Source organism: Pteropus medius, unplaced genomic scaffold, assembly GCF_902729225.1.
Source record: "Pteropus medius unplaced genomic scaffold, Ma_sr-lr_union100, whole genome shotgun sequence".
Taxonomy (NCBI): Eukaryota; Metazoa; Chordata; class Mammalia; order Chiroptera; family Pteropodidae; genus Pteropus; species Pteropus medius.
Genome location: NW_024349568.1, coordinates 425,243 through 447,619, shown reverse-complemented (window position 1 = coordinate 447,619; position 22,377 = coordinate 425,243). Strand labels below are relative to the sequence as shown.

The 22,377-nt window shown below is 37.2% G+C and overlaps 3 protein-coding genes across 3 annotated transcripts in view; 1 reads left to right on the top strand and 2 right to left on the bottom strand.

Moving 5' to 3' along the window:
- LOC120618985 (olfactory receptor 7A10-like) overlaps nt 1-22,377 on the top strand; it is a 72,320-nt gene that overhangs the window by 27,323 nt on the left and 22,620 nt on the right. The window lies entirely within an intron of this gene.
- LOC120618986 (olfactory receptor 7A17-like) lies at nt 2,274-15,624 on the bottom strand. Its single transcript, XM_039883125.1, has 3 exons — nt 15,619-15,624; nt 2,763-3,214; nt 2,274-2,480 (listed from the first exon to the last, which is right to left on the bottom strand). Exons 2-3 carry the CDS (start codon nt 3,186-3,188, stop codon nt 2,274-2,276), a joined length of 633 nt encoding a protein of 210 aa, XP_039739059.1. The 5' UTR covers nt 3,189-3,214; nt 15,619-15,624.
- On the bottom strand, nt 9,299-10,329 carry LOC120619014 (olfactory receptor 7C1). Its single transcript, XM_039883144.1, has one exon. The coding sequence runs from the start codon at nt 10,298-10,300 to the stop codon at nt 9,299-9,301; it is 1,002 nt and encodes a 333-aa protein (XP_039739078.1). The 5' UTR covers nt 10,301-10,329.

Genomic DNA, 22,377 nt, shown 5'->3' with positions numbered 1-22,377 from the left:
TTAATAAATAGATTAAATTAGATATAGAAATGTAGTAAATTGACCATAAATTGGTGCAAGACAGAAGAAAATTACAAAAACATACATCATGGATGAGCCTTGGAACACAATGGAAAGACTGACAGCTGGCTGCAGACTCATGAGGAGCCTAGCAGAGATCAGAAACACTCCCAGCATATAATCTGATCTGATAATAAAGGTATTATGGTGTCTCATTTGACATAGGACGGCTTATTATGCAGCAATAGCTAACACAACTATCAAAACAAACAGAACCAAAGGCAGTTATAATAATCTGCTGTTTTTTATTTTTGGTTTATGACTCCATATTTGAAGTGAGCATTCATAATAATTCTGCTGTTCAAGTTTATTTCAGATAACTATATGAACAAGTGACTATGCTGAGGTTCCCTTCTGGATAAGTAGGAGAGGTTGGAAGGACATGCGTATTTGTGCGGAAAAACTGGTGAGTCTGAATCACATGACTGGGCAAAATATTAACCTCTCTTGTGAGTCATCCTCTGATCATGAAAATGGAAGAGATTCCTGAGCAGGATGGAGACATGAAATGGATAATATTGACATTGTTTATTCATTGTCCTTTAGTATTTATGACAAATATTAGAAAAGGAGAGTTATTTTCTAGAACAATGGAGTCATATTTGTAGGTAGCATTAATTTACAAGAAGAAACAGGAAGATAATTTAGTGATAAAACAAAACCCATTGACCCATTCTTCACTTCCATAAATAAACATCTTCACTCATGGACAGAATCTTTCATACTTTAACAGTTGTATAGCATGAAAAAGAAATAATTTGGATAGTAATAAAATGAATGATTTGAAATTTTAGTTCTCATATATAAAGGTCATTTCTGACTACAACCATATTAGGTTAATCTATTTACTCAAATTTGTCTTTCCATGTCGACGCCACTGGAATAAATGTGTTTGATGGCCATTTTTTTCTAGTGGCTATGGTACGCATTGTGGACACCAAGCTGATAACAATAAAATCAGGAAACCAGGTATAAAACACGGTCGCGTGTTTATAGTGTAAATGCCTGACATTAAGCTTTTTGATTGTAGTGTACTTAACCGAAGTTAAGCTTTTGATTTCAAGGCATCCATTTGAAAGACAACCATGTCAAGTAAACATTGCTAGCTGTATGAGAAACAATTAGATAAGCACCCAGGTTGCCCCCACCAATGAAGTCCCCTTTTTAGAAAGCCCTCAGTAGCCTAGATAACTGGCCTCATGAGTGACCCTGCTTTTCTCTTTCTATGCCCTAATTTTACTACTGGTTTTAAAATTCTCCAAGAACAAGCGAACCCGTGAAACCCTAGAGACCCTGCTCATAGACTCCAATAAAGACAGAGTCACTAGGCTCTCTCTTTCTTCCCCTCCCTCTCTCTCTTTCTTCCCCTCCCTCTCTCCTTCTTCCCACATCTCCCTGCATAGGTGTGCCAAGTGTCTTCCGGGAATGTGTGTAACAAGCCTGTTTTATAAAGTGCTCTGATGGTTGTTGCTGAGGTGTGTCTTGTAATCATGAGAACCAAAAGGCTGGTTCATCCTCAGCACAGGCTCAGGTCAGAAAAATGTCTATAAGGGCTGCAGCAAGTAATTTGGGTCCAGTCGTGTGCCCTGATGTATGCTCTGGGTCCAGGCATGTGCCCCAGGCATTCGTAGCCGACAGCTTCACTACCAAAAGGCTGAGACTTAAATAGAACAATATCAAAATACACATTATCAGAAAGAGCAGTTAAAGTAGTGATATAAAAAAGAATGATGGACCCAAAGTGAAAACTGGGGTATCATATTTTCCTCTACGACAAAATTATGTAGATGGCCTGAGTTGCCAAGTGTAGTATTTTTTCCATATGAGTAATAAACTCATGATTATTCTTTCAGGAAAAATAGCTTAAATTATTTGCCATGATATATGTCACTTGAGAATGAATTCCTTTTAAGAAATCCATATTGCCCCATGTAAGATATGGAAATTGCCAAGCATTTCGGATCCAAGTTTGGGAAAATCTTGGAGAACATATGAAAATGGACAAAGGAAAGCATTATCTATATGTCATATAGAACAGAAGCTTAATAAAGTACACTACTTAAATTAAATAGAGAAGTTGAATTCGAAGAAAAGGGAATTCTAGGAAATAAACAGAAATGCTAGTTCTACTTCTACGATCTCTTGAAAAAATAGCAACTTCAGGCTCTGAGAATTTGAGCCCTCCAATCATGGGCGTTTCTGCACCCCCAAGACTATTGGCCCTTGTACAGCTGCCGTCCCAATCTTTTCAGGGCTCTCTTTATGTCTTTGTTCCTGAGACTGTAGATGAAGGGGTTCAGCATGGGTGTGACCACAGTGTACATCACTGAGGCTACTGCACTTGAGTGAGAGCTGTGGGTAGCAGTAGAGGTGAGGTACACTCCTAGACATGTACAATAAAATAAGGAGACAACTGAGAGGTGAGACACACAGGTAGAAAATACTTTATACTTTCCCCGAGCTGATGACATTCCACGTATGCAGGACACTATCTTAGAGTAAGAGTAAAGGATACCAGCCAGGGCACCACCACCCAGCAGCATACTTACAAAATACAACACCATGTAATTAAAAAAGGTGTCAGAACAGGCAAGTTGGACCATCTGTTTGAGTTCACAGAAAAAGTGGGGAATTTCTAAGTCTATACAGGACAGCCTCAACACCATTAAGGTTTCTAACAAGGAATTCAGGGAAGCTAAGATCCAGGACGCCAGAACCAGCATCCCACAGAGCCAGGGGTTCATAATGACCGTGTAGTGCAGGGGGTGACAGATGGCCACAAACCGGTCATAGGCCATCATAGTCAGGAGGAAGAAGTCCAATGCTCCAAAATGTGTAAAAAAATACATTTGTGTAATGCAGCCTTCGTAAGTGATGACTTTGCTCTGTGTCTGGATGTTCACCAGCATCTTTGGGACAGTGGTGGAGGTAAAACAGATGTCCACCAAGGATAGGTTAGAGAGGAAGAAGTACATAGGCGTGTGGAGGTGGGAGTCTGAGCTGACGGCCAGGATGATGAGCAGGTTTCCAAATACAGTGATCAGGTACATGGAGAGGAAGAAGCCAAATATGAGAGGCTGCAGTTCTGGTTCCTCTGAAAGTCCCAGAAGAAGAAATTTGTGAATCATTGTCTCGTTCCACGTGGTAGAGGTGACTACCCAGGCAGAAAAAATCGCATGATTATTTTTCTCAAACATAAGCATTACAAATACAGTCGAAATTCTATAGTTTATACTTTGCATTCAAAAAACGAATATCCATAATTTTTCTATGGAACTTGTCCCCTTTAGGGGATTCCCCATGCCACCCCTGTCCCACTCAGCCTTTTCTCCCATGTGGTCATGTATCCTACACCTTTAATGAGAAATTCTGTCATGCACTTGGGGACCATCAGTGGAGGACTGTGTGCCTTCTAGGCAAAGAGTATAAGGTGCTGAGAATCAAAAGTGCAATGATGAAGTTCAATGATGAAGAAAGAATATAGGAGATATAAAATTATATAAATTAGCAGATGGTGAAAATTGCTATGAAGAAAAAGAAATCAGCTTTAAAGAGGAGAGTGAATGGTGGTGTTGTTATTTACTGTGTGTTCATGCAGGCCCACAAATGTGTAGAGAGACCTCAAGGAAGAGAGGGAGAGTGACATGAGTTTTGGAGGAAATTTGTGCTGGTCAGGGGAGAAGTAGGAAGAATGCTCTGAGAAGGCAGCTGTTTCAGAAAATCAAGTTTAAAAAGGAAGCTGGTTTGTCCTGGGGAATGAACAAGAAGGGACAGTGATGAGAGATGGTGTCAGAGAACATGGGGGAATGAGGTGGCCTCCCTCCTGCTGCTGAAATGTCAAGTCACAAGGAGTCCCTTGTCCACAAGTTGTTCCTTGCACTTTATTAATTTTGTTTTCACAGAATCTTGTGACTAGGAAAGGACGCCTTTCTTATTTTCATGTGTTGGTTAACATTCTTACCTCTCTCTTTGAAGCGTCACAGTTTGAGGTATATGATCTCAGACGCTCCTGTTTTGAGAACTGCTCATTCCCCACACAATACACAGCACAGGAATAAAAAGAGACTCGGAGATAATGAATCTTGCCAGAGCAGAAGTGGTTGTAGCTTAGAGCAGTCTGGGGTGAAATGGTAGTGCCACAGAAATGGAAGCCGGCATAGCCATGTGAGGAAGTGCAGAAGTGGGGAGAGAGCAGCTGCGTCTGTCTCTATTTCTAGCACAGAAGACTGTCAAGCTATTAGAAATACACCTCCTTCTCTCATTGTCTCACATGTCGAAGTGCAATTCCTGAACTTTTCTTTCAGAACTGAAGTTGAAATAAACTATAAAGGAAAGGATACAACAAAAACAAGCAAAATACAAGAATAACACTCAGACCCTAGTATATAAAGCAAAGAACCTTCAGAGACAATTTGCAAATGAAAGAGTAAATGGCCAATATATCCAGTCTTCCAAGTAATGAGATAATTGCAAAGTAAAGCCCTTTAGCATATGCTGTTTCTATATAAAATATATATGTTTTTCCCCGTGGGAATAGCGATCATGATAAAAGATTCTGTGAAATGTATGTCTCAAGTATTCCTGTTGCAAGACACTACCTGCTTCCATTGGTTTGGATTTTTCTAATGAACAGAGAACATACTCAAATACACTCATCTGAAAAGTGTCTAAATGCTCTCACTGCACACCCGTCCATGTCTGATACTCTATTTTCATACTTCCCTTAACTGCAAAACTCCTTGGCTATGTTCGGAATTTACTGGGAGACTATGTCTCCCATTTCTTCTTCATTCTCATACAACTGTACTTTTCTCCCCATCAACTAATTGTCAACAACGATCCTCACATAGGTGAATTCAACAAACGCTTCTCTCTCTTTTTAAAAACATAGTAAAGTGATTATGAATTAATCAGTCAACCAAGCAAACAAACACACTAATCTCTTGGCTTTGGGCTAGGTTGGTTAGGCTCTCAGGTGACCTCAAGTAGAAGTTCCATCCTTTCCAACCCTTTTGTTGAAGTACCTGCTGGGTTCTCAGACTCACCTGGTTGGAGTCTCTGAGAGGAAGGACTCATGTGCAAGTCGAATTCCTCCCTGGATGGCAGATGAAGCTCTGTTCTGCAGAGAAGACAGCAGGAAGAAGTGAAGCATTGGTCTCTGATCCTGACTTAGGTCTCCAAATACAAGAACCACGTCCCTCCAGGTCAAAGTTAAACATGCTCTGGGACAGCAGTAGAGGAGGTATTTACAGCTTCGGATATGTGCTGTACCTGCTCCTCACATGTGCATATCAGACACATTTCCCATTGTTACTCCAACTCTTAGCATGTTTCCTCATGAGAACTTGTCTAGATAGAACGGAAAATTTTCTTGCCAATTCACTGTTCCCAAGAGACCAGTTTAGACTAATCAGGTGCATCTAATTTTTATTACCCCTCTCCATGAACTCTTCTGGCTTCCAGAATTTGACACTGAAACTTTTCACAGCCCTGAGTTACAGTCTTCTCCATATCTAGGACTGGGCAAGCTGCCTTGTCTTCTTCCCTTGGGTCTTAAAAGCCAGTGATTTTGTGTGAATATGACTCCTGATATGTCCGAATATGACTCCTAGAAAATTGCTACTTCCTTTTCTGATAGGAGGAGAGCTTCATTCCTTTGCTATAAAACCATGGGTACACTAATCCTTGGCTTTATAATGTTTTTGACCAATCAATTAGGAGTTTCATGCTTTTTTAAAAAATTAGTTAATTAATTCATTTTTATGGTGACTTTGGTTAACGGAATCCAATAAGTTTTAGCTGTACACTTTAACAGTTAGACATATATATATTTACACTGTGTTCACCTCCTGTAGTTAGATTTCCTTCTGTCACCACATATTTGACCCTCTTTACCCTGTTACCTCCCCGCTCCCCTACCCCTACCCTTTGGTAACCACTAGTCTATAGTCCATGTCCATTAGTCCATGAGTCTCTGTTTGTTCTGTTCATTTGTTGCTTTTAGGTGTATATCCCACATGTAAGTGATATCATGTGATTTTCCACCTTTTCTGTCTGTCTTATTTGGCTTAGCATGATTATCTCGAGGTCCATCCATGTTGTCATAAATGGCAATATTTCATCTCTTCTTATGGCTGAGTAATATTCCATTGTACCTATGTGCCACAGCTTCTTTAGCCAACATCTATCGTAGGACACTTCGGTTGCTTCCATGTCCTGGCCACCATGAATAATGCTGCTATGAACATCAGTGTGCAAATATCTTTTCGGATATGGGTTTTCAAGTCTTTGGGGTAAATACCCAGTAGAGGTATTGCTGGATGATATGGTAGATTAATTCTTTGTTTTTTGAGAATCCTCCATACTGTTTTCCATAGCGGCTCTACCAATTTGCATTCCCACCAGCAGTGTATGAGGGTTCCTTTTTCTCTACATCCTCTCCAACATTCGTTACTACTTGTCTTGTTGATTATAGCTATTCTAACAGGTGTGAGATGGTATCTCATTGTGGTTTTGATTTGCAATACCCTAAGAGCTAGTGATGCTGAACATCTTTTCATATATTTGTTGGCCATTTGTTGTTAAGAGACATATGAAATGGTTGTATCTATATACCCCAGGTAGAATTTAATTTATTTTTTCACAATTACTTTTTTACTTCCCAATTTTCCTAGGTGGACTGTACAATCTCACCCATTGCTTTGAGACTTAAAAAAATTTTTTTGCATCTTTATTGAGATGTGAATGTGACACATAACATTGTGTAAATTTAAGGTATACGACATGATGATTTGATATATGTGTATATTGCATAATTATTACCACAATAAGGTTAGTTAACAGAACCAGCACCTTATATAATTACCTTTTTTTGTGGTGAGAACATTTAATATATATATTTTTAGCAGATTTCAAGTATATAATAGAGTATTGTTAACTATAGTCACCTTGCTGTACATTACATTCCACCAACTTAGACATCTTATAACTGGAAGCTTGTACCCTTTGATTAACATCTCAACATTTCCCCCACCTCAGTCCTGGGCATCCACCTATTTATTCTTTGTTTCTATCAGTTTGGCTTTTTCAAAAAGAATTCACATATAAGATAGATCATATAGTTTTGTCTTGCTCTGTCTGAGTTATTTCAGTTATAATAATACCCCTAAAGTCCATCCATGTTGTTGAAAATGTCAAGATTTACTTCTTTTTATCACTGAATAATGTTCTATTTTATAAATATCTCACATCTCCTTTATCTATTTTCTACTGATGGACGCTTAGGTTGTTTTCATATATTGGGTTTTGTGAATAATTTTGCAATGAAATTGGAAGTGTCAATATCTCATCCAGATACAGATTTTATTCCTTTTGGATATATAACCAGAAGTGGGATGGCTGCATTACATAATAGTTTAAAAAAATATTTGAGAAGGCTTCATACTATTTTCCATAATGGATATACCCATTTACATTCCCACCAACAGAGTACAATGAATGATTCTCTTTTCTCCATATCCTTGTCAACAATTGTTATTCTTTACTTATTGATAGTAGACATTCTAACAGATGTGAGGTGATATTTCAGTGTGGTTTCGATTTGCATTTCCCCAATGCTCAGTTGAGCATCTTTTCATGTATTGGTTGCGCATTTGTAAGTGTCCTTTAGAAAAACGTCCATTCAAGTCATCTGTCCAGTTTTAATTGGATTATTTGTTCTTTTTGTATTAAGTCGTATAAGTCCTAATGTTTTTTGGATATTAAAAAACAGATATGAGGTCTGTAAATATTTTGTTCCATTCCGTAAGTGGTCTTTTTATTTCGTCGATTTTTTCCTTTGCCACAAATATTTTGTTTCATTCTATAGGTGGCCTTTTTATTTTGTTGATTGTTTCCTTTGCTATATGGAAACTTTTTAGTTTGATGTAATATCACTTGTTTATTTTTTCTCTTGTTACCTGTGCTATTGGTGTCACATCCACAAATAATTTTCAATACCAATGTCAAAGAAATTTTTTCCTTTTTAAGAAGTTTTACAGATAGAGGTCTTACATTTAAATCTTTAATATATTTCAAAATAATTTTTGTAAGTGGTGTAGAATAGGGGTCTAGTTTTATTTTTTTCATATGAATATCCAGTTTTCCCAACCTTATTGATTAAGAAGACTATTCATTCCCTAGTATGTGTTTTCAGAACCGTTGTCAAAGATTAATTGACATCTGAATTTGTTAATATCTGGGCTCTTGATTCTGTTCCATTGGTCTATTTGTTTATTTTAATGCCAGCACTGTACTATTTGATTACTGTAGCCTTGTAATATAATTTGATATATGGAACTATATGCTTTTATTTTGATATGAGTCTGCTGAGTGCTTAGGGTAGTATAGACATTTTAAATTAACAACATTGATTCTTTCAATCTGTGCACATGGGGTATCTGGCCCATTATTTTTGTCTTCTTCAATTTATTTAATCACTTATAGTTTTCAGGGTACAGATCTTCTACCTCCTTGGTTAAATTTATGCCTGAGTATTTTATTGTATTTGATGCTTTTGTAAATAAGATTGTTTACTTAATTTTCTCTTCTCAATAATTCACTATTAGCATATAGAAACTCAACTGATTTTTGTATGTTGATTTCATATTCTACAACTTCACTGAACTTCACCTAATGTTAGAAATCATCTTTGTAATTGAGCTTTCAAAGCATTTCCAAAATAGGTACATGTCTCTTCACTTCTGAGAATATATTTTAAAAGCATAAGATTTACTTAAAAAATATAGACCATTACTGAAGATAAGTGAAAAAAAAATGCCAGGTTCTCTTCACATAAAGTTAAAATGACTGGTTATAAAGTGAAAAAGAACCCAAGATATAACCTGAAGAAATATGGAGAAAGTATGGAAAACCAAAGGAAAGTCTGATTTCCCTTATATGTGAGATATAAAACAAATGAGCAAGACAAACAAACGAAAACTCATAGACACAGACAACAGTTTAGTGGTTACTAAAATGAAAGAGATTCGGAGAGAGGTAGCTAAGAGTAAAGGGGATCAAATATATGGTGATGGAAGGAGATTTGATTTTGGGTGGTGAATATATGAAACCTATATAATTTTACTAATCAATGTCACCCCAATAAATTTAATTTAAAAACATGTAAAATTAGGAAAAATAAAAATGCTGGACAAAGAAAGCCAGGATTTCTGGTGCTCATTATTGTGCACTCAGTTACTCATGAGAGCCCTACAACATCTCTGTCCTTGAGAGTCCCCATCTTGACAAGGAGTTTCCCCAGGGCCCCTTTTATGTCTCTGTTCCTCAGACTGTAGATGAAGGGGTTCAGCATGGGGGTGACCACAGTGTACATCACCGAGGCTACCAGACTTGTCCTAGAGGATGAAGTGGCTGCCGAACTGAGGTAGACCCCAAGGCCTGTTCCATAGAACAAGGAGACCACCAACAGGTGAGACCCACAGGTGGAGAAGGCTTTGTACTTGCCCCCAGCTGAGGAAATCCTCAGGATGGAGGAAACAATTTGATAGTAAGAGAAAATAATTCCATTGAAAGGAATCATGGCCAGAAGGCTAGTTGTAAAATACACCACTATGTTATTGACAAGGGTGTTGGAACAGGAGAGTTTCAGTACTTCAGGAAGGTCACAAAAAAAGTGTGGGATTTCCCTATTTGTGCAGAAAGATAGCCTCAAAACAGTCAAGGTCTCAAGCAGGGAACCCATGACACTGATGCACCAGGACCCCAGGGCCAGCAGCCCACAGAGACGAGGGTTCATGATGACTGTGTAGTGCAGAGGGTGACAGATGGCTACAAATCGGTCATAGGCCATGACAGTCAGGAGTAAATTGTCCAAGCATCCAAACACAATGAAAAAAAAAATCTGGCTGAGGCAGCCTGCATAGGTTATGACTTTGCTCTGTGTCTGGATGTTCACCAGCATTTTTGGGATGGTGGTGGAGGCAAAACAGATGTCAGCAAAGGACAGATTGGAGAGGAAGAAGTACATGGGAGTGTGGAGGTGGGAGTCTGAGCTGACGGCCAGGATGATGAGCAGGTTCCCAATGAACATCACCAGGTACAAGGAGAGGAACAGCCCAAAGAGAAGAAACTGAATCTCTGACTTTGCTGAAAATCCCAGGAGGAGAAATTCTGAAGCACATGTTTGATTTCCTGGTTCCATGAGGATGAAAAAACTTGCAGGAAAGAGAAAAAGTAGCATTCAATTATCACCACATTGGCAGCATAAGAATGTGGTTGCCTTTATTTTTAGGTAGATGAATTAATAAAGTACTACCTTTTAATAATTGCCTTCAGTTACGAGATTTGAAATGCTTCCACCCTTTCTTTTTCTGTCAATACTAGCTGGAAACAAATCTCAGTTCCAAAGTAGTTGTGTCTTTCACAGCCTGGCTATTCAAAGTGTGGTCCATGGACCAGCAGGAGCAGCACTGCCCAAGAGCTTCTTCGAACACAGAATTCCAGGCCCCATTCACACTTGCTGGACCAGCATCTGCACTTTGACAAGATCACCGTGAATTTTACATGCATATTAACATTTGAGTAGTGTCGGTCTAGAACATCTATGGCTTCTAGTCCTTCAGTTTTTATCTCTTTGCTTTTATTTTCCTCCACACTTTCTTTCAGCCTCACTGCTTAACATGTAGCTAAAAATCGGAGCTCAATAATTGTGTTTTTTTCTGACATCAGTGTGGAGTTAATAATTTTCATACATTATCCTAACTATTCTAAGCATTGTTTATGAACCTTATGTTTAATTTTTCAATGCAAATATCTACAACTTTCACAATGATTTCCATTGCTTACGTGATCATATATTACATTATCTTACAATATATTTCATGACACTTTAGTCTGTGTTATTGAAAGTCTGTCAAACATTGTCCTTTTTTCTTTCATCTTTCAGTAGAATTTCTTAAAATATAGTTTTACAAGGTAATACAAGCACTGCATATTAGACTAATGTTATATTTGAGCAATTTTTTGGTCATATGAAGTGGTCCACTCATTTGTGATTTGGTAATAATGTTTTCAGGTTGCAAAATTTGTGAGGAGGGCATAGATTTTTTTTTCTTTATCAAATTCATATAAGATTTAGGTCCTACTGATTGGAATCAGGCAAGAGAAAGAAATAAAAGGCATTGAAATAGAAAATAAAAAGTCAGAGTGTCACTATTTGTGGATGACATGATTCTCTATATAGAAAACCCTAAAGACTCCACAAGAACACTATTAGAAATAATAAACAAATATAGTAAAGTTTCAGGGTACAAAATCAATTTTCAAAAATCCATAGCATTCCTCTACTCTAATAATGAATTGTCAGAAAGAGAAGTGGAAAAAATAATTCCTTTTGCAATTGCAATTGCAATAAAGAGAATAAAATACCTAGGAATAAAGCTAACAAAACATGTGAAGGACCTATAGAATCAAAACTATAAGAGCCTATTAAAAGAAATTGAAGAAGTTACAACTTCCGTGTTCTTGGATTGGAAGAATCAACATAGTTAAAATGACCTTATTATCTAAAGTATTATACAGATTTAATGCAATCCCCATCAAATTCCCATCGGCATTTTTTAAAGAAATAGAACAAAAAATCATCAGATTTGTATGGAAGCACAAAAGACCCTGAATCACCAAAGCTGTCCTGAGAAATAAGAATGAGGTTGGAGGCATCACTCTGCACGATTTCAAATTATACTACCAAGCAACAATAATTAAAATGGCATTATATTGGCAGAAAATAGGACACACAGACCAGTGGAACAGTGTCAAGAGTCCAGAAGTAAATGTATGTTGATATGGAAAAATAATTTTTGACAAAAGAGCCCAAAACGTACAGTGTAGAAAGCAAAGCCTCTTCAATAAAAGGTGCTGGGAAAACTAGAAAGCCACCTGCAAAAGAATGAAAGTAGATTGTTGTCTATCACCACACACCAAAATTAGCTCAAAATGGATTCAGGACCTGAATATAAGACCCGAAACAATAAATTGCATAGAAGAAAACCTAGGAACTAAACTCAGGGACCTCGGACTTAAAGAGGATTTTATGAATTTGACCTCAAAGACAAGAGAAGTAAAAGCTAGAATAAATGAATGGTACTACATCAAACTAAAGTGCTTCTGCTCTGCAAAAGAAACCATCAACAAGGTAAAAAGACAACCATCAGAATAGGAAAATATATTTGCAAGCAATGCCTTCGATAAGGGTCTAATATCCAAAATATACAAAGAACTCATATGACTCAATAACAACAAGAAAATAAACGATTCTATCAAAAAATGGGTAGAGGACCTGAACAGATGCTTCTTCCAAGAGACATACAAATGGCAACAGACATATGAAAAGATGCTCAGCATCACTAGTTATTAGGGAAATGCAAAGCAAAACCACAATGAGATACCAACTCACAGCTGTTAGATTAGTTGTTATCAATAACACGAGTAATAACAAGTTTTGGAAAGGATGCAGGGAAAAAAGAACTCTCATACACTGCTGCTGAGACTGCAAATTGTTACAGTCACTATGGAAAACAGTATGGAGGTTCCTCAAAAAACTAAGAATTGACCTACCATATGATCCAGTAATCCCTCTATTGGGCATTTACTCCAAAGACTTGAAAACTCATATCTGAAAAGATATTTGCACTCTGACATTCATAGCAGCATTATTCATGGTGGCCAGGGACATGGAAGCAACTGAAGTATCCTATAGCAGATGATTAGAATAAAGAAGCTGTGGTACATATATACAATAGAATATTACTCAGACATAAGAAGAGATGAAATACTGCCATTTGGAACAACACAGATGGATCTTGAGATAATCATGCTAGCGAAATAAGTCAGACAGAAAAAAGTTAAAAACTACATGATATCACAACAAACAAACGTGACAAACAGAGTTCATGGACATGAACAGTGGACTAGTGATTACCAGAAGGAAGGTGGGAGGGAGAAGGTAGATAGCCATAAAAGGGGTCAAATATGTGGTGATGGAAAGAAATCCAAGGGCAGTGAACAGACAACATTATATATATATATATATAATATAATATGTATATTATATATATATGAATTACTGTTATACACTTGAAACTTATTGGATTTTGTTAATCAATGTCACCAAAATAAATTAAAAAATTATTAAAAGAATAAAAGCAGAACCATAAAACAAAACAGAACAAAACAAAAACTAAGAATTGATCTACCATATGATCCAGCAATCCTGCTACTGGGTATTTACTCCAAAGACTTGAAAACCGATATCCGAAAAGATATTTGCACACTGATGTCTATAGCAGGTGGCCAGAACATGGAAGCAACCGAAGTGTCCTACGGTAGATGATTGGCTAAAAAAGCTGTGGCACATATATATAATGGAATATTACTCAGCCATAAGAAGAGATGAAATACTGCCATTTGCAACAACATGGATGGACCTTATAATAATCATGCTAAGGGAAATAAGCCAAACAGAAAAAGTTGAAAATCACATGATATTACTTATATGTAGGATATACACCTCAAAGCAACACACGAACAGGACAAACAAACAGAAACTCATGGACATGGCCAATAGACTAGTGGTTACCAGAGGGTAGAGGAAAGCGGGGAGAGAGGAGGTAGATGGGGTAAAGGGGGTAAAATATGTGGTGACAGAAAGAAATCTAACTATGGGAGGTGAATACACAGTCTAAATATATATATGTCTTACTGTTAAAATGTACAGCTAAAACTTATTGGATTTCGTTAACTAACGTCACCATAAAAAATAAATTAATTAAAAAACCAACAAAATACCCCCCAAATTCCTATATGATTGGTACATAAAAATTCTAAGAGCTCGAAGAAATATAGAGAGGCAGGTCATTCTAAAAATTTAGATAATGACTTGTTAATTAGAGCTACCAAATTAATGCTAGTAGAGTTAACCAAGGAGGCTCAATAAGCCTCTACTGGAGAATCTGAATGCTCTTGTCACTCTTTTAACTCTAATCAAGGTTTATTGCTGACTTTTTCAGAATACCTTAAAACCTGAGCCATGATGTAACCTCTCTGACAGAGTGACTCTTTCCATATGGGATGCCTCTAGCCTACCTTAAGAAACACTTGAGTCTTAAAATATTTTTGCAACCCCTTAAAGAAATTGGCCGGAGACATTGCTCCTTCCATCACACAATGTGACCATTTCAGGAGAATTAGGGAGATCAATGTCTTTTTTGCCTTAGCATCAGGAAGGGTCATGTTTCTGTCAAGCGTTTGTCTTAACGTTATGAATACTGTGAATCTTGTAAGTGATCATTGTGCCAGAGATTGCTTATACAACATCTATTCTCCTCTCCCCTATTCACAGAAACTGATTATATTTGGCAGTGGTCGCATGCCCACCTCAGATACCTTGTTTTCCACCTTCTCTTGTAATCATGGTTAGTCTCTACAGTATATTAAGTGGGTGAGTGGGAATACTGGAATGCTCTTGAGAAGCCTTTTCCTTTTCTATCATCTTCTAGTCTGGAATTTGCACATCGCAATGGGACTCCTGCAGCTGACATATCTTGGAAAACCATACATTATGGATGGGGAGCAGAGAGATGAAATAAACTCTTGTCCTTTGTGTTAACAGAGAGGCATTGTGCCGGCCCCTCTTTTCTTATGAGGGAGACAAAGTAATCTCTAATTGGATATGAACACTTTTTATTTTTAGTTCTTTTGTTTATATAGCCAAATTTGATCCTCATAACACAGAAGCCTTTGTTTTCACTGGACTTCTCAGTCATATCAGGGGCTCAATTTTGGCAAGTATGTAACATTTCATGGTATTTTGTTTACTCATGTAATTATTCACCCAATTTTATGTCTTCTTTATTTCTGCCACCATATTTCTCTTGTCATATACATTTAAGGTATTTTGATTTGTTTTCTATATTGTGTGAGTTCCTTAGAATTTTTTTGGGACTTGTTATGTGAATGAATGAATAAATAAATGGTGTTTTTCAAATAACACCAGATCCTGGACACTAGGTCCATGGTATCTGTTCTTCCATAAGCATTCTCTGAGATATCCTTATACTCACTGTTGTGCTGATGAGAAAAAGGTAAGAAACGTTTCCAAGGTCCACCAAGCACTAGATGGAGAAGGCTGAAGTGGATATCATACCTCCCTGACTTTAAGTCAGTGCTTTTCTCACTCTGCAAGGCTGCCTCATGCAGTCAGCACTTCACAAATAAAAGGACATGCTAAAGTTGAAATAGAGAAGAATCCTGAGAGTGGAGAAGATAGAAGTTTGGGTCAGTTCCTGCTGGGGGAGGAGAGAGATCCTGGAATTGTGCCCTGAGATGGTAAGTGAGAAAGGGGCTGAGAAGGAATGAGTTGCAAGAATCTCTAGAGCCAGGGACACGAAATGTGCAGGATTTTGAATTGATCTCCTTTTACTTTCTATCAACCTGACCCCCCAGAAGACATGGTGATTAAAAGCCTTACTTCCCTTCACAATGCTTTCCCTCAGTACACACTCTGGCGTCCCCGATGGCATCACTCCATGGATTTGGCTCTACTGGTCCTTCCTGCCTTGGACAATTGACGTAGAACGGGCAAGAAATGGGGTTCAGGCACTGGTTCTCCAGAGTGGTTGGACATCTCAGAGAGGATACCCTTATCCCGGGGCTGAGGAGCTGCGAGTGAGTCTGCAGAGGAGGGGTCCAGAGGCCAAGTTCTCAGAGCTCCTCATTAAATAAATTGTTTTATTGTTGCTCAATTCTCTAAGCAATTAAATTTCCTTGAAGCCAAGGGACCATAATAAAGGGAAACTTTTCTGCCAGTTCAGTTCCCATGGGTTCTCCTTAGGGGATAGATGTATATTCCCTTCCTATGGATGGGTCATCTCCCCTGGAATGAACAGCTCCCATTGTATATAACCTCTCATGCAGGACACATTAAAAGGACCACCCCATTAGCCCTTGAACTGCTGTGAGTGACACTGAGTTTCTGACTCAGAGATATAGCTATGTCCCCTGACCACATCAATCCCAAGTAGGAATCTCCCATGAACTTTGCCCTGACTTCTATTTAGAAAACTGGAGATAGATTCTGAAGAAAATTCATGGGTCATTGATTTTGATAGAAGGTAAATATTTTTTTGGCTGCAGAGGTAGAATTTTTTTTTTGTACAAGTTCCCGGATCCAGTAATGCAGTATTTTTTTTGCCCCCTAATCTGTGGTAAATGAATTCATGTTTTTAAACTCACTACTTGTGTACATATATATTTTTTTCCTTCTGGCCACATACTCAGCTAGGCTATTCAGAGCATTCCCTTTCAGTGGGAAAGAGTACTTTGGATATAAAGTCAGTAGCTGATAGTGACTTAGAGTAGGTATTGCCAAACATACTTTTTTTGGTTATATGTCCTTTTGTTTTTGAGATAAACTAGTACATTTATTATACATTTATGTATTTCTTAACCATTTAACATGTGTAAAACTATGCTACTATTTTCATTAGGTTCCTACTTTATGAATTTCAGTAATAACAATTATTAAAAATAATGTCAATAGTAACTTTTTTGAGGTAACTGACGTGTCATGATTTAAAAAAATTTATTTATTTAAATTAGTTTCAAGTATACAGTACATTGGTTAGACATTTATATAGTTCATAAAATGATCTCCTCAATTGCTCCCTCCATCCCCTGGCCCTCCACCTAGCCAACATATTAATGAAAACTGCATTTCCTCTGCCATGCTCCCCATCCCCGTGACCAACTATCAACTACTAATTTGTACTTTTTTAGCCCTCACCCCATTCCCCCAGCTCCCCAACACCCCTCCACTCTGTCCGTCACCAAATTATCTACTATATTTGTGAGTCTGATTTTGATTTGTTTGTACTTTTTGTTTTTTAGATTCTGCATATAAGTGAAATCATATGGTATTCATCTTTCTCTGTCTGATTTATTTCACTCAGCATAAGAACCATCCATGTCATTGCAAATGATAGGATTTCATTTTTTTAATGGCTGAGTAATATTCTATTGTATATATGAACTATAATTTCTTTATCCAATCATCTGTTGATGGGTATTTAGGTTGCTTCCATATCCTGGCTACTCTAAATTGTGCTGCTATGAATATTGGAGTGCATAGATCTTTACGAATTATTGTTTTGGTTTTCTTTGGATAAATACACAGAAGTGCAATTGCTGAGTCAAAAGATATATCCATTTTTAATGTTTTGAGAAACCTCCATAATGTTTTCCATAGTGGCTGTACCAATTTGCAATCCCAGCAACAATGTACGAGGGTTCCCTTTTCTCTGTATCCTCGCCAACACTTGTTTTTGATGTATTGATAATAGCCATTCTGACAGGTGTGAGGTGATATCTCATTGTGGTTTTAATTAGCAATTCTCTTATGGCTAGTGATCTTTAGTATCTTTTCATACATCTATTAGCCATCTGTATTTCCTCTTTGTTCAGGTCTTCTGCCCATTTTTAAATTGGATTGTTTGTAGGACAAGTAATAACAAATGTTGGAGAGGATGTGGAGAAAAAGGAACCCTCATACACTGCTGGTGGGACTGCAAATTGGTACAGCCACCATGGAAAACAGCATGGAGGTTCCTCAAAAAACTAAGAATTGATCTACCATATGATCCAGCAATTTCACTGCAGAGTATTTACCCCAAAGATGTGAAAACTCATATCCAAAAAGGTATTTGCACACCGATGTTCATAGCAGCATTATTCACATTAGGCAGGACATGGAAGCAACCGAAGTGTCGTACGATAGATGATTGGCTAAAGAAGCTGTGGCATATATATATACAATGGAATATTACTCAGCCATAAGAAGAGATGAAATACTGCCATTTGCGACAACATGGATGGACCTCGAGATAATCATGCTAAGCGAAATAAGCCAGACAGAAAAAGTTGAAAATCACGATATCACTTATATGTAGGATATAAACCTAAAAGCAACAAATGAACAGGAAAAGAGAGACTTATGGACATGGACAATGGACTGATGATTACCAGAGGGTAGTGGGTGGGGGAGGAGGGGTGAAGGGGTTCAAATACAGGGGGTTAGGGAGAGGGTGAAGTAGATAAAGGTGATCAAATATATGGTAGCTGAAGGAAACTGGACTTTGGGTGGTAATTACACAATAGAATATATGGATGTCAAACTATAATGTACACCTGAAAATTATATAATTGTATTAACCAATGTTACCCCAATAAACTTAATAAAAAATAAATTTGATTTTTCTTGTTGAGTTGTATAAGTTCTTTATATATTTTGGATATTAACCCCTTATCAGATGTATCATTAGCAAATATCTTCTTCGAAACAGTCGGTTGTCTTTTTGTTTTGTTGATGGTTTCCTTTGCTGTACGGAAACTTTTTAGTTTGATTTAGTCCCACTTGTTTATTTTTTCTTTTGTTTCCCTTTCCTGAGGGTTTATATCTGAAAAGAAATTCCCATTAGTAATATCAGAGAGTTTACTGCCTACGTTTTCTTCTAGAAGTTTTATGGTTTCAGATCTTACGTTTACGTCTTTAATCCATTTTGAGTCTATTTTTGTATACCACTGGTGTAAGAAGGTGGTCCAGCTTCATTTTTTGCATGTATTTGTGCAATTTTCCCAGCACCATTTATTGAAGAGACTGTCTTTACCCCATTTTATATTCTTACCTCCTTTGTCTTATATTTAGTGAGCGTATAGGTGTGGATTTATTTCTGGGCTCTCTATTCTGTTCCATTAATCAATGTATCTGTTTTTATGCCAGTACCATGCTGTTTTGATTACTGTAGCCACACAGTATAGTTTGATATCAGATAGTGTGATACCTCCAACTTTGTTCTTCTTTCTCAAGATTGCTGTGGCTATTTTTTTTTTTTGGCTCCATTTGTGACATTATTTGTTCTACCTCTCTGAAAAATGCCATTTGTATTTTGGTAGGGATTGCATTGAATCTATAGATTGCTTTAGGTAGTATGGCCATTTTAACAATGTTGATTCTTCCTACCCATGAACACTGTATATGCTTCCATTTATTTGCATTTCTTCAATTTCTCTTTTCAATGACATAATTTTCTGAAAACAGGTCTTTTACCTTCTTGATGAATTTGATTTCTGGGTATTTTATAGTTTTTGACACAATTGTAAGTAGGATTGTTTTCTTAATTTCTCTTTCTGAAAGTTCATCATTGATGTATAAAAATGCCACTGACTTCTGAATATTTATTTTGTATCCTGCTACTTTATTGAATTCATTGATCAGTTCTAACAGTTTTTTGGTGGAATCTTTAGGGTTCTCTCTATATGGTATCATGTCATTGGCAAATAACGAGAGTTTTACTTCTTCCTGTCCAATATGGATGCCTTTTATTTCTCTTTCTTGTCTTATTGATTTTTTTATAACTACTTAAAATTTGTCCTTAAGGTGGAATATGTGAATTACTGTGAACCTCCCTACCTGTACATTATACATACACAAAAATTAATTTGAACTAGATCATAGATGTAAATGAAAAATTGTGGTAATTTGCTGATTAAACACCTTAAATCGTTTTTCATCATGTTTAATAAAAACACTATGAACTAGTTGATCCTACAGTCACTCTTGTTTGCCTACCTAATTGTAGGCAGAGAGATCCTTGCAAATAGATCTCTAATATTCGAATTGGCTATTACTTGCTCATACCACCTCAATATGTTCATACCACCCTAACATGCTCAGACCAAACAACAAACTCCAAGATGGTAGACTCCCAGCAACAGCCCCAGGGGAGGAACCACAACATCTGTGTCTATATTAGATGCTGCTGGTGTCCCATCCATATCACTTTGCTTCTTATCTTTTCTGAGATTTCTCAGCCCAATTGTCAATGCCAGCTCCTGGATTTCTTTGCCCGGGAGCTTTTTCTGACCAACAGAAACTCCTCTGCACACTTCCATGATTTTCTGAGAGTTGCAGTGGGATAATACCTATACCTCCTGCAGAGATATGCTATGTTCTCATTGTAGCCACTCCATACTTGGCCTTTAGAAAATTTTTAAGATTTTACCTGAAACTTGGTGTGCTTGCATGGAGGCCCTGGCTTCTTCCCATGCCTTTCCCCAAGCAAGCTCTTCCTCAAATCCTATCTCTTGTTGGAGCTGTCTCCCTTTCCTTAGCTGTCAGGCTATCTGGTTGTTCTGTGATCTCGGCTCTCTCAAAGGTTCAATAAGAGTTATGATTTTGTAGATTATTTGCCCTTTTCTTGCTAGTGTGAGAGAGAAGTGTTTTCCAAGTTTCTACATTCTAAGCCAATATGGAATTTGCAACTTCATACAAATGATTTGGAAAAATGAGAGAGAGACACACCCGCATACACACAGACTGAGGATTTTTTTCATGTTTAGTAGAAAACATCATACAAGTAATTTCTCACACTCAAATCTATTTGATTGCTGAATTTTGAAAAGTGAGCTATCTGAGTTCAGAAAGCAAAGTATATGTATAAATATTTGGAGTATTATTATCACGGATTCATATTTAAACCAGTGGGGATTAGAATAGAGTCACTGTGGTTACATTTAAAAGTATCTTTAAATTCTTAGGCTGTGTTTTCATTGTGGAGTTTTTAATATTCATATGCAAGTCATCTGGAGATACAAATGAGTAAATATGTATTCTGCCATGTCAATCTATCTGGTAGTTAATAATTATTATCCAGAATCATACAGCCAGAGAAAAGAGGGGTAGGTAGATAGGGGCAAAAGGGGTCAAATATTTGGTGAAAGAAGGTAATTTAAATTTGAGTAGTGATCACACAATGATATGTATATGAATATATACACACATACATATACATATATATATATGACACATTGTTGAATTGTACATTGAAAACTTACTTGATTTTATTCATCAACGTTACTCCAATAATTTTAATATAAAAGACTCACACAAAGGAGTATATTAGTCAGATTTGTTAACAAGCAACTCTCAACATTACAATGGCTGAAAATAAAAATTTATTGGTCATCACAATACATGTATACTGCAGAGTATCTATGGCTCTTACTTAGTTGTGCTTTTCTAAGTGTATGCTTTCATTCTGGGACCTGGGCTGATGAAACAGCTCCTGTGTGAGAAGGTGTTTATGTTCATAAAATAGGAAAGAGTAAGAGAAAGGGTGCAATCTTACATTGTTTCTTACAGTTTCTTCTTAGACATTGAGCAGGTCATGTCTGCTTGCATTCTATCCACCAAATCATGTCTCACTTCCAATTCAAAGCCAAACAATGGGAACACACACTCCCTGCACTCGAGGTACCTTCAAGACTCAAAGCAATGTGTGGGGATGTACAGACCTAAGAAAATGAGGCAGTGAATCAATAATTGTGAAAAATGAAACAAATTCTACTTGGGGCAGAAACAGACACATAAGCATTTTATACTTTCGATGACACCAAAAGATTAAGTGATATACACTGTAGACTTGCAACAAGGAAGAAAAGAAGAGATGAAGGAATAGTTAGATTTACAAAGAAACAGCAGCTTTGCAGATATTCCTCAGAGTGAAACATTGGATATAGTAAAACAGCTAGAAGTGTCTACAAATTCTTACTGTGGCCATTTTTGAAGTCAGTGTGAGGTGCTCAGAAGTGATGTCACTGAGTACAACACAGTATAGATCAATGGCCCCTCTCTGCTCCTTGTGCAGGGCCCTGGGAGGAGGTCCCCTTCAAAATGACAGCTCTCTGTCTCTCAGTGCCAGGGCAATGCTGGACTCACTGCCTGTCTCAAGTGTCACAGTGTGTTTGATAAGTGTCAAACTGGGACATAGTCACAACTGCTGCTATAGCCTGAGTATCTGCTTTGTGCCAGTAATTTCCCATCAGCTTTAATATGTTATTAAATCTCAAAAGAAAATAGGTGAAATTTCCTTAATTATAGATAAGAAACAGAGGTCTTAAAGTTTTATTTCCTGTCATGAGAGCAATACTCAGAAGGCAGGTGTAAACTTGAGTGTGCATAAACTGAGCTACTGAGTCCAACATTTGACAATCTATGGTTAACATGAAATGTGTGATAGGATTCTTGGTAGAGAAGGCCAAAAAATTCTTACTCTTAAATCGAACAGTGGAACACAGCCTTGATACTCAGATAGTGCACAGATTAGGACTTGCAGCATCAATATTTACTAGGAGCTAATTACAAATGCAGAATCTCTGGGTTACCCCAGACCTGTTCCAGAATGTATATCTGAAAAATGTCCCCAA